The 12461-nt window shown below is 43.4% G+C and overlaps 1 protein-coding gene across 3 annotated transcripts in view; it reads left to right on the top strand.

Annotated features, from left to right (window-relative positions):
* Znf608 (zinc finger protein 608) overlaps window positions 1-12461 on the top strand; it is a 111345-nt gene that overhangs the window by 46481 nt on the left and 52403 nt on the right. For all 3 annotated transcript variants that reach the window (XM_026783472.1, XM_005356118.2, XM_026783473.1), the window contains exon 3: window positions 2279-2534. In XM_026783472.1, the coding sequence (XP_026639273.1) occupies window positions 2279-2534 (256 nt within the window). The remainder of the gene's footprint in view (window positions 1-2278; window positions 2535-12461) is intronic.

Here is a 12461-nt window from a genome sequence, read left to right as displayed (position 1 = left end):
AACAAAAACCTGATTTTTTAAAAAAATTTACGTAAGTATCACCAATATCATGGGATGTATTATCGATCGGTCTGTCTATAAGTGGGATTGGGTTGAAATGGGGGTTCAGTGCCGAAACAAGTGAAATAGACATTGCTAGCGGTATTAGGAGGCTGAAGAATCCATTTCCCAGCGAGGGAAAGTGGGCCTCTGTGAAAGGATTAGGACTGTGTCAGGCCGGGAGCCAGAAGCCCAGAGTGAACTCATGCTGCATCCAGAAAGGCCCCATTCATTCTCTGTCCAGTCCTCACCTCCCAGAGCTGCATCCCTGCTCTCTTGGCTCCTCACTTCTTTTACTTTGGTCCATTTTCTTACTCATCAACTCAAGCTGTCTTTGTTCTCATCTTTAGTGTGGGCTGTGGATCAGGCCGCCTGACGCTATTTTCAGTAAAACGGTTCCACGTTGTCCCGATAGCTTCTTATCACCTTACATCATCTTGCCGTTTTTTAATTTCGGAGAGCAATTCTTCTTACCTCACGCAGGTTTTTAGTTGCAATAAAAGCTGTAGTTAGGATTGAGCTCATGTCTCCTCCCCGCCACCGCCACCGCCTCCTTAATTTTCTTCCTCAGAACCCCTTCCCTCATTTGTCAGCCCCCATTTTTAAACAGGAGCATTCAGTGGGAGCTTTGATTCATGCTCTGCTATGTTTCTCGAAGGCATAAATCACCTTCTGGGGACTTGGTCCTGCCAGGGGCTTTTCTTTCTGGGACTCTGCGGTCAGAACAATAAAAAAGTATGGTGCAAAAGAAGTTTTATGGCAGCTTTGAGAGCAGGAAATTAAGTTTCTTTAACATGCAGATGGGTGGAGGGCTGCTCTCTGGCCTCTAGAATCGCTCAGGCAAGTGCATGTCAGTTGATCATTGTAGGTGGTATGCAATTGTAGAGGATCCTCTGGTCAGTTCATCCAAGAGCCCACACAGATGACTGCCTCCCCAGTTCAAGGAGCACAGCTCCTCTTCTGACCCAATTGAAATACCTATTTTATTAGTTTTTGTCCTCTCTAAGCAACAAAGACTATAATGTTAAATCTCTAGCCAAAAGACTGCAAAGGGACTTGATGAAGCAAGGGATGTATGCACAGCAGATGAGATCAAGTTTTACTAGGTCAACCGTCTGTGGATCCTTCTTAACATTCACTGTCTACCCGGCGGATCGTGAGCCCGAGATGCTGTCCCTTGAACTGAGGCCCTGTCTGCACACGGTGCATAGGGCATCTGGAGTCCTAGTACACAGGTGTGTTCCTCTGAGTCTTCTCCACAGCTTTCCAAGGTCAGATCCGTGCTGCTCATTAACAGTCCTAGCTAGTAGTTGTTAAGTGAGTCACGTGAATGGCTGGTGATCTGTCTAGGGCGTTTGTGGGCTCTGGTTTCATCACAGTCAGGCCTCTCAACTTGGGCAGAGCACCTTTGCTGTCCTTCTGGGGTTAGGGATGCAAAAGGGAATTTCTTGTACTTCAAGGCCTCTTACTTGGCTGTGGTATCCATTTCTTTGGATTAGGGTGTGTGTTGTAGGGGGGCTACCAAACCTTGATTGAGCTCCTCAGTCATCGAAGGCTTTGTGGGTGGGGAGGCTCAGGTAGTCTGGATGCAGGCGCACGCATTTATTTATCCTCTTTATGAATTCCTGCTAAACTTCACGCTACAACACTTAATTAGGAATTGATTCTTAACACAGGCTAATATTCAGCTTACGTGCTTTAGTGTGTATAATCAAGTTATAAATTTTATACATTTGGCAGAGTAAGTTAATATATTTTAGTAGTGATTTAATTCATTATGGGTTGTAAAGTACTCTGAGAACAATCGTAGTCCATCTCCTTCACTTAAATGTCCAATAACACAGATATTGTTGTTTATTCGTGTTTATCAGTTTCTCCTTTAGACAACGTTATCATTTTGAAAATGAGGTTTCTCTATGAGTGGGAAATAGTGTTGATTTTACAACGCAATTTCATTCACGTCTCCGGAGACTAAAAGATTGTCCCGTTGGTGAATTTAGAAGGCCTTGCTTCTCATTCGGGAAGCGAGAGCTCTGGTCTTCACCTTCCTGGACTTGAAAACACGAACCACTCAATTCTGTTCTGCTTATATTTTGGCATCCACGAAAGCACTCAGAGCCTATGGTAATTGCAAATGGAATGTAGAATGATGATCTGTTCTAGAAGCCATGTAAGAAGATTGCATTACAGCGAATTCCCAGAATGCATCACCCCTGCAGTAAGCCTGTCTGTCTTTCAGGTTGACCCCCTGTTTACAGTGCCGGCCCCACCGCCGCCGATTGCCAGCGGTCTCGCACCTCAGATTCTGCCCTCCTACTTTTCCCCATCTTCATCCAATATTGCAGCGCCAGTCGAGCAGCTTTTGGTTCGGACTCGGTCCGTGGGGGTCAATACGTGTGAAGTTGGAGTAGTGACAGAGCCAGAGTGTCTTGGGCCCTGTGAACCTGGGACCAGTGTCAATTTGGAAGGGATCGTGTGGCATGAAACAGAAGAAGGTAAATATCATTTATTTTTATTTTATCTCCCTCTGCCCTCTTCTCCATGGTGTATCTCTGTCCATCTGTGAGGGGGATTTATTTGCTTTGTGGTTTGAGAGGACAGAAAGGCGGTTGGTAGGTGCTCTGACTTGGTTTAAATAACGATGCTTAATCGTCCTGTTCCTGGCTGCTTTTACCTTATAAATATGTCAGAGCCTAAAAATGCTTCTCCATCCTGAGGGCTAACACGGAGATTCTGTGAGAAGCGACGTCAGGAGCAGCTTTCTCCTACCAGGTATCAAGGAGGCGGAGCTAAAGTTCATTTTATTTGTGGTGTGCCAGCCAGTTTGTCTGTTTCTGTGGAGTCTTCTACATCTGCCTACCTTCTGAATGTATCGGTGCTCCTTGTGTGGAGCCAGGGCCATTGTCATGATGGAGCTGAGGCTGGTTGGTGCTCAGAGCTAATGAAGCTAAGGTCAAAGATTTAAGGCCCAGTTGAGCCAGTCTTCTCTTCTGTGCCCCCCGACAGACCCTTAGCTCAGCAAACCGTTTAGCAAGTGCAGCCCTTTAGTCACCAGGGAACCACCACCTGGGAAACTCAGATCCATCTATCATCGCCTCTGGGAATGTAAGTCATAGTACCGGCCATGCAGATAGTCAGTGGGTCCAAATCAGTTTGCTGTGTCTCGTAGCACATGGTGTGTGGAGTCTTTTCAAGTGGCATGCATCACTAACAAGCCAGAAGCTACTTGAGAAGCAACTCCCAGAGAGCAAGAGCAGTCTGCTCCCTGTACAGCGAGAAGAGGGGGTTGAAGGAGGGAACACATTAGTTGTTTGAAGAGGCGCAGTAGACCATGAGCATGGGAACCTCTCTCCCTTCAGCGAGGTTGGTCAAGGGTAATAGAGGTGGATGGCAGCTGCGTATATCTGGACGTCTGTGAGAAGAGACGGGACAAGACTGAGATTGACAACAGTGGGCGGAGACTGCATCATTCGTTGGACTTGTTAAGGAGGAAGGTTGATTTTTGCATCCTTATGCATTCTCATGTAAAATCAAAGGTAGGACACATGCCAGGGAAGCCTGGGTGTGCCACTATGAGGGGTTTATTGCTGGGCAGAAAAAAATATTTTATTTCTGGTTGTTTCAAGGGGAAAAAAAACAGATCATTGGAGAAAACTTTGGATTCTATAACATTATATGCATTCTTGTATGGTCTGTTTCTTAATTATTCAAAACAAGGATTGCAGCTGATGCCAATAATGAAGAAAAACAATCCGTTATACAGTAAAAGGAAGTAAAAACAGCAGCTCCTGGCTTAGTTCTTGTCTAAGTGGAAGTGATGATCCCTAAAATTTTATTTGACTTTTTTTTTTTTTTCCAATCTTCTCCTAAAACTAAGCATCAGTCAAAACATCTTTGAAGGTTTAGTTTGGGTTTGTCACCATTCTGGAAAGCCTATTAGCCCAGTCCTCCTAGAATGCGGGGCTTGGAGGATGGTGGAGAGCAGATAGAAGCTCTCCTCATCCTTGCCTGTTGGTTCAGGACCCCCCCCCCCCAGGTTTCCAGTTTTCCGTCTTAGGGTTCTTCCTGTAAGGCAGGAGTAGTGAAGAAGGGGTTCAGGTCGACCCCTCTTTTGTAGACAGCAAATCAAGACATTAGCAACATCACAGTTAGTTACATAAAGATTTTCAGCAACAAGGGGGGGAAATGTGGCTTGACTTCCATATACTTGAAATGGAGATTTCCTGGGAAATTCACTCTTTAAAGTGAGGTGTTGTCTTCCTGTTTCCTAATGGGCTTCTTGCTTGTCGTGATCTTATTTATGTAAGTGTGGAGTAGGGCAGCCTTCCTACCCTGTCACCTCGCTGGGTGGTAGCTGTTAGAAAATTAGCCATAGCTTTCCAGGACAGTTTGGGGTATTTTTCAGCTTGCCTAGAAACCTGTTTAGTTTTGACTTTTAACCTTGGCCTCTAATAAAAGTGGATTATTTAGAGCAGGGGAGTTGAGAGGTTGCGATTAAAAGCCAAAGCAGTACATGAATTAAAGTAGAATTCTGATACTCTGGCTTTATGTTTAAAGAGCTTAAAGATGCTGTTTTGATAATATAGAAATAAACCCTTACCACTGCCACCCTAGCCTTTAAAAGACAGTTTTTGATTTTAAACAAACAAGCAAACAGTCTTTTTTGGGCCAGAGTTTCACTCTGTACTGGAGGCTGACACTGAACTCATGATCCACCTGCCTCTGCCTTCTGCCTGTTGGGATTCTAAGCATGTGCCACCATGCCTGGTCCTTTCCAGACTTTGATATAATTGGTTTTCTCGGTTTCCACCCAGGCATATCTATGGGTGTCTCTGCACTGACTCACAGTTGTAGAAGAAAGACAGAGTAGCCAACCATGGGCAGGTCCAGGCTCCTTGCCACCCCACATGTGCCAGGACATGGCTGGTGCTGCTGTTCACTGTGCTGCCTTAAGGAGCCAGAGCCATTCATAGGGTTGTTCGTGCTGAACAAGCTGAATTTCTGACCTCTGTAGAATTAAAGAACCTTTCTTTATGAAGGCTTGGGTCCTAAGACATGGATTTAATACACACCCATTTTCAAGAAAGAGGCATTTACTTTTTTATTTCTTTCTTGGTACCGTGTGCTTAAGGCCTTGGCACCAATTTAAAAATTAAACTCAATTGACTATTAACTTCTTTTCAGGAAAAATAAAGAAAGACACAGAGCAAAGACATTTGGAGCCAATTATTTTGCAGAGCTCAAAAGTGGACGGTTTTGAGGGAAGGGGAGGGCAAAGCAAGCTCTAATAATTTGTCCTACGAGGTTTCACTAAAGAAAGACCTGCTTGTCCCCACACTTATAAAATTGTCAGGTGCCTTTACACTGAGTTGAGTCAGATCCTCCAGTGCTGCCCTAACGGGTGGTCTTTCCCCAAATTTAATTTGATGCTGCATTCACACGTGTGGAGGTTGTATACGCCTGTGTTTTCAGACCCTAGAATTTCAAGAATCCATAGTCCGGTCTCCAGGGGTTCTTGGATATTCCTGCAACCTCGTGGAGGGTGGGAGCCATAGTGAGACCGGAACTTGTCATTAGGTTACACACTTAGTTGCTTCGTGTTCTAGGAAGCCCTCTTTAGCGTCAGCTTCCTTTAGTCTGTCTTTGCACCTCTAGACACTGCCCGTAGTGAATTTCTGGTGGTTCGAAAACCTAGTTGTGCTCAGGAATGAAGTATTAATAGTCTGGTTGCTTCTGGAAAAAATTAGCCAGCTTCAGAATATGCTTAATAGGAGAGAGAAACGATTACTCCATGTGGATGTTTGCTTACCGTAGTCTGATCTTTCTCCTTTGAGGTGAGTGTTTAGGAGCCATGATGAATTGTACGAGATTACTCACAGATGTAGGGGGAATTTCCATTACATTTTACCCGTGGCTTTTGGGACACACACACTTAAAGTAAAAGAGTTTGTTTGAAAATATGCTCTTAAAACAAAAATGGGAAAATAATCGGTGGATCCAGCGCTGTTGTGTGTTGAGCTTGAGTGTAGGTGTCTCGATGTGTTTTCTTTTGCATTTTATTGAGGTGGGGGTTTTAACAATTGTTATTTATTCTTAGTTTTCTGTACATGAGTGCCTCTCTGGGTGTGTGCCCATGAGCACAGGTGTGGCTGAGGAAGCCCGAAAAGGGTTTGGATCCCTAGAGCTGGAGTTACAGTGCACAGGGTGTGGTGGGAATTGGATTCTTGACTGTTGAACCAGCTCTCCATCCCCTCAGTTATGTTTCTTATTGGGCCTTTTTTGGTGGGTGGCCACATAGGAGAGAAAAGACTTGGTTCATGTGTGCCCACTGTCCCTGCTTATAGCTGTCATTCTCCTCCCCTTTAGGATCTTAATGGTTAACTCAGTAAAGTTACTTAGAGAAAGGAAAGCTGGCATTTGCCCATGATGGCCTCGAACACCCGCAGAAAAACAGAGCATGAGTTCTCAGTACTGTGCTATTAAGTCACTCGAGACGGGATGGAGTTTAGAACCATCAGATGCCCAGGTACCACCCTAGGCACTGAGTTGGCTTGGATTTGTGCATTGGTCTGGTTTAGTGGATGATCTGTCACTGGTGTTTTAATATTTCAGAGGTGATCGGAGGGGCAGAGGAGAAAGACAGGTCGAGGAGAAAAAAGAGGAGAAAGGACACTAGGTCCTCTGCAAGTTCCTTGCTCCTTCTCTTTAAGGGCGTCCTATATATTTATTGTCTCAAGTTCCCAAGAGTAAAATGGACAGGGACATTTGCCTTTACCTGACAGTTGATAAGATCTACCAAGATGCGGAAGTATGGCAGGGGAGCATAGTTGTTCAGTTACTAGTGGGGGTGGGTGGGAGCCTTGAGCATCCATCCAAATGAACCGCAGAGGATTTGAGTGGCAGTCTTCATGAACAACCGACTGATACCACTCTTCCTAATACAGTATGAGGCACCTTACTGTTGAGTTTTCAAATGAGCCAGGCACAATAGGTTTATTCCTTTGTCGTTTCTGCTGAATTAATTTTGAAATAGGCCAGAAACCAATAGTGATGTTAATGTAGCATATATCCTGGAGAAAATGGATCTCACTTGTAGCTCCAGCACTCAGGAGACAGAACAAATGTGAGCTTGAGGCCAGCTTGGGCTCCAGGGAGACCCTGTCTACAAACAAGCAAGCAGACAAACCTTGCTTAGATCATCAATGGGGGATTTCCTAGGAGACAGTGGAACGCCAGTGGCACAGTGAGTATGATTGTAATGAGACAGAATCACATTGGCGGGAGGAACGCCATAAAGAAACTTCTTTACTTGGTGTTCTGTGCCTTTGGTTTCCAAGTGAAAAAAAGAAAAAGGAAGAAAAGGAAAAAAAAGAAAAGAAAACAGACGAAGATCTAGGAAATGATGGTTCAAAAGGTAATTAACTGGAGAAATAAATGACTTTTTTTTTTTTAACCGCTAGAGATGTTCTTAAATTCCATTTCTCTTGGATCTCCAAAGTCATAAATGTGCAGTGTAAGCAGTTTCAGGCTAACTCACTGAAAGGCAACTGCTCTGCATAATTGGGGCTAGCCTCAAATACAGTAGTAAGATTCTCACTCTGCTGCATTTACTTCCTGATCCCAATACTTCAAACAGAACATTTCTTTTAAACTTCTGATTAATTTGAGGAGAGATTATGCAGTAATCCAGGCTTCTGCCCCGTTTTCTGTGCGGTGCTTCGCCAAGTGAGAAACTGTTTTGAGAGCTGTGTTGGTATAAACTTGACTGTGATTCTCGGGGGCGTGAAATGACATTGTTGACTCGCATGCTTCGTTATCCGTTCCCATCACTAGTAACCCTGCAGTCCTAGCAAATGAGATAAATGGTGGCTGGAGCTAGGGACCAGTGCTCAGTTGAGGTTTGTCAGTTCATGTTTTCTGGAAATAATGGTTTAATTACTCTGTGGGTAAGGAAAAGGGTCTAGCCTTGGTCTTCTACAACTCCCCACAGAGGTGTTGAGGGGCTGAAAGAACTACAAATTATAATTAGCACCACTGTGTGCACTGGCCATGAACTGTTCAATAATCTTTTTTACTGACCCTCCAGGAGGCTGCCAATGAGAGTGCTGATTGGTCCCTTGAAAACCACCATCACTGGTGGCAGAGCAGAGTGAAGGGTGTGTCTTCCAGAGCGCACATTGACATGGAAGGGAAATCCAACTCAAAAGCCAATGCTAGTGTTCACTGAACACAACCACTTTAGCTACCTCTTCTTCTGAGAGCGGGGTGGTGGTTTTGTTTTGCTTTTGAGATAGTTTTTACAAAATCGTCCTAGGAACAAGCCATCCTCCTGCTTCAGCTCGCTAAGTAGCTGGAGTTTCAGGTGTGAACCACAGTGTTGATGCAACATCTTTACGGAAAAAAATGGAAATCAGGCATGGTGGCTCACATTTTTAATCCCACCACTTGGGAGGCAGATGCAGGTGGATCTCTGTGAGTTCAAGGCCAGCCTGGTCTACAGAGTGAGTTCCAGGACAGCCAGGGCTGTTTCGAAAAACAGAAACAAAAAAAAAAAAAACACAAAAAGAATTGTAATAACAGAACCCTGTGATGTGCACACACACTTTTCTGATGAAGTAATGTGTGCAAACTGTGGGGGCAATGAGGGATTGGTACTGTGTGTTTTGTTGTAAAACCAATACTGTCACTTTTCCTCTTATCAGTGTGAGTAACATGCTCCTTTCAGGTAGGACTCAGCATCATGGTTTTAGACAAATGTTTAATTTTTGGCTATCTGTATCTATCCTGTGGCGTTGGCATCAGGTGTTAAGTAAATAGAGCAGAAGCCTTGAACTCACTTTATAAAGACATTCAAACACCTTTTTTTTGTTACTTTATCACAAAGATAAACTTCTATATTTGAACACAGAACTTCAAACATTCAAAAGTAAATTTTTCTTTGGACTTAGATGTGAGAAAAGATGAAAGCATGCACAAGTGCATGCATGCGTGTGTGTGTGTGTGTGTGTGTGTGTGTGTGGTGTGTGTATGTGTGTGCGCTCATGTGCGTGCTCACGTCCGTGCGTCTCTAACAAACATACTTTTTTCTCCTGAATGGAGGAATTTATAAAGAAATTTTATGAGTCTTGATGTTACAGTGACTTTGAACTGAACATACATTTATAATTACAACATGGAAATGATCTCATTATTTGCAGAGAATAGCTAGTGACCCATCTATACACATCAATTGAAGCATTTCATTGATTTTTAAAATAATTCTCATAGCTTTATTGAAATATAATTTACTTAACATGCAATCTGTCCATTGAAAGTGTACGATCCATAGATTTCTAGAGTTAGACAGTAATCATTACAATTAATTTCAGAGGTTCTTTATCACTCCAAATTAGTCCTCCTGAAGTGATTTTTTTCATTTTGCCCCTGATTCTTTTCTGGTTTATGGGTAAGCATGTGGGGTTTGGGATAAGACAGAGGGTTGATTTGATAAGCACTTCCTTTGTGCCTAAGTGTTTATTAGGCACCAATTTCACTGAAACCAAGCAAGCTCGCTGTCTCCATCTCTGTTTTAATAGAGACACAGGACTCAGGTCCCCTGGACCTGGAGACTTTAGTCTCCACAATACCCCGCTTTCTAAATTTCTGCTCTCCTTCTGTTAGTGTTCTCGTGCGTTTCCCGAAAGGCTGGGTGGAAAGAGGGAGCCAATGTGGTGTGGTAACTGGAGGTTTTATTTGAAGTGTGAAGGAAGTTCTTTGTAGGTCGTGAGTCTGGTTTGGCAGTGGTCAACTTCAGCTGGGTTGATGTGTGCCCACTGTCCTTTCTAGCCTCACTGTCCTGAGAGCAGCTTCAGTGTGACTAACTGCTCTTCCATTGTCCTCCACACCTGGCATAGAAGAAGCCCAGGCATACATATTTGTTGACTGTTGGATAGATTCATGGAACAAAGAGATTCAGGCTAAATACCTGGGTGAGTGGGAGTAGTGGAGCTTCAGAGCCATTTTTATAGATTATGTTTGCTTTAGACAATGAAAGATAGCTCTAGAAATACTTTATTGTTGATTTTTTCATTTTTTTATTACTTAAAAAAATACCAATCCAAATTCCCACTCCCTCCGCTTATTGTTGATTTTAAAAAAATCTATTGAAAAATCATATTTTACAAGTAACTTACCTTCTCACCTTGCTAGTGTTTAACTAATCAGAACAAAAAGAAAGCATAATCAGAATTATTCATTCAGAGATGATGGCATAATTCAGAGGATGGGGCACTCGCCTCCCATCCTGAAGGCCAGAGTTTTATACCCAAGACCCACATGAGAAAAGAAGAGAACTGACTCCCCAAAGTTGTGCTCCGACCTCCATATTCAAGTCATGGCGCGTCAATCCCCCCATACACACAAACTACACTTACAAAATAAGCAAACAAATGCAATGATTTATACATTCATTATTGTCCTCAAAATGGCTTTTGTTTTCTGACTATAAAGTGTCCCTGTATGGATTCTGGATGGGTTCATGTAAGGCCATGTGGGAATAAAGAAAAATATGTAACAAAATAATCTATAATCACTACGCAGGTGACCCTTAGTGTATCAGTTAACTTTCTTAGCTTTTTAAGATTGTTAGCCAAAGGTAGCATAAGCATCTCTAGAAGAGAATGTTTTCTCAAGATGATTACACCTAGCCTCAATGCTCAGTCATCCAAGCTATCGCACATGGCAGGGCTCCCTTCTCTTTCAGACTTGTGTAATATCCCCCCCCACACACACACCTCGTTTTCTTTATCCACTCTTTCATCAAGAGACTTATTTTCACATCTTGACAGCGAAAGGAAAAAAAGGGGGTACAAAACTCATCGTAAGATCCTGATTTCAATTTTGGGGGTAAGTATCCAAGAGAGAACACGGTGTTTTGTTTTCTATATAATGGTTACCATTCTGGCAGGCAGGCAGGCAGGCATCAGATGGCATCTCATCGTGGTTTGATTTACATTTTCTGGATGGCTAGTGTGTTGAGCATCTTTTCATGTACTTGTTGGCCATTTGTTCATGCCTTTTGGAGAAATGTCTGCTCAAGTCTGAGATGATTTTGAAATGTGAAGAATTGACATAGCAGAGGTTTCTGTGGCTGATTGGAAGGTTGTTCCTTTGCTGGTCCGATGTAGGCTCACAGCTGCACTCCCCCCCCCCCCCAACATCTCCTTTGCTATGAGGAAGCTCTTCGGTTTTACATAGTCCCACTAAACTGTTTTGCTTTTTGCTTCCCATAGGTTTAGCATTTTCCTATGCTTTCAAAAGAATAGTTGAGCTCATATACAAGATGCACTTTTTATGGATCTGGGCAAATATTTGATAAAATGTTCATGAAAACAGATGTCAAACTGCCTTTGCAAAGTGGCTGAGCCATTTTTTGCATTCCCACCAGCAATGAATAAAAGGTCCTGCGACCCTGCACCCGCTGGCGTTTAATGCTCTCACATTCTGAAGTTTGGCCCCTGGAATGAGTACCTTGTTTTAGGTGAATTTCCCCAAGGAGGGTTAAGGCAGTGCTTCCTGGACTTTTGCCATTTGTATGTCATCTGTGATGGTGTGTGTCTGTTAAGATGCTTGGACCATTCAAAACACGGTTTGCTTTTTGCTATGGAAGCTGAAGAGCTCCTTGCCTATCTTAGATAACAAACACTTGCTCCCAGTCAGCAGCTCTCTTTTATTCCTCTCACAGTGGTTTCGCCCCCCCTCTCCCTTCCCTCTCCTTGTCAAGTCTTCGTCAAGATTTTCTTCTGTGCCATCTTTAGGTTTTTCAGTTTTGCGCTTACGTCGAGGTCTGTAGTCCATTTGAATGCATGGCACGAAGGGCATGAGGTTTATGTCTAGATGGTTTTTGTGTGCAGCTGTTGTAGAACTTTTCTGAATCTGTTGCCTTTGCGCCTTTGTCAAAAGTCAGTCCACTATATCGACATGTGTGTGTTTCCCTGGGTGCTGTTATGTTGGAATACCTTTATTCATTTTTTCTTTCTTTGGTTTTTCCAGACAGGGTTTCTCTGTGGTTTTGGAGCCTGTCCTGGAACTAGCTCTTGTAGATCAGGCTGGCCTCGAACTCACAGAGATCCGCCTGCCTCTGCCTCCCGAGTGCTGGGATTACAGGTGTGTGCCACCACCACCCTGCTAAAACCAGTCTTGATTATTATAGCTATACTGTAGAGCAGTGGTTCTCAACCTATGTTCATATAACCATTTTAGGGGGTTGAATGGCCCTTTCACAGTCACCTAAGACCACTGGAAAACACAGATATTTATGTTATGATTCATAACAGTACCAAAATTTCAGTTATAAAGTACCAACAAAAATAATATCGTGGTTGGGGTCAGCATAGCGTGAGGACCTGGACTGAAGGGCGGAAGCGTTAGGAAGAAACACTGCT

Source organism: Microtus ochrogaster, chromosome 18 (assembly GCF_000317375.1).
Source record: "Microtus ochrogaster isolate Prairie Vole_2 chromosome 18, MicOch1.0, whole genome shotgun sequence".
In the NCBI taxonomy this organism is placed as follows: Eukaryota; Metazoa; Chordata; class Mammalia; order Rodentia; family Cricetidae; genus Microtus; species Microtus ochrogaster.
Note: the sequence above shows the minus strand (reverse complement) of the source record. Positions and strands in the feature narration are given on the sequence as shown.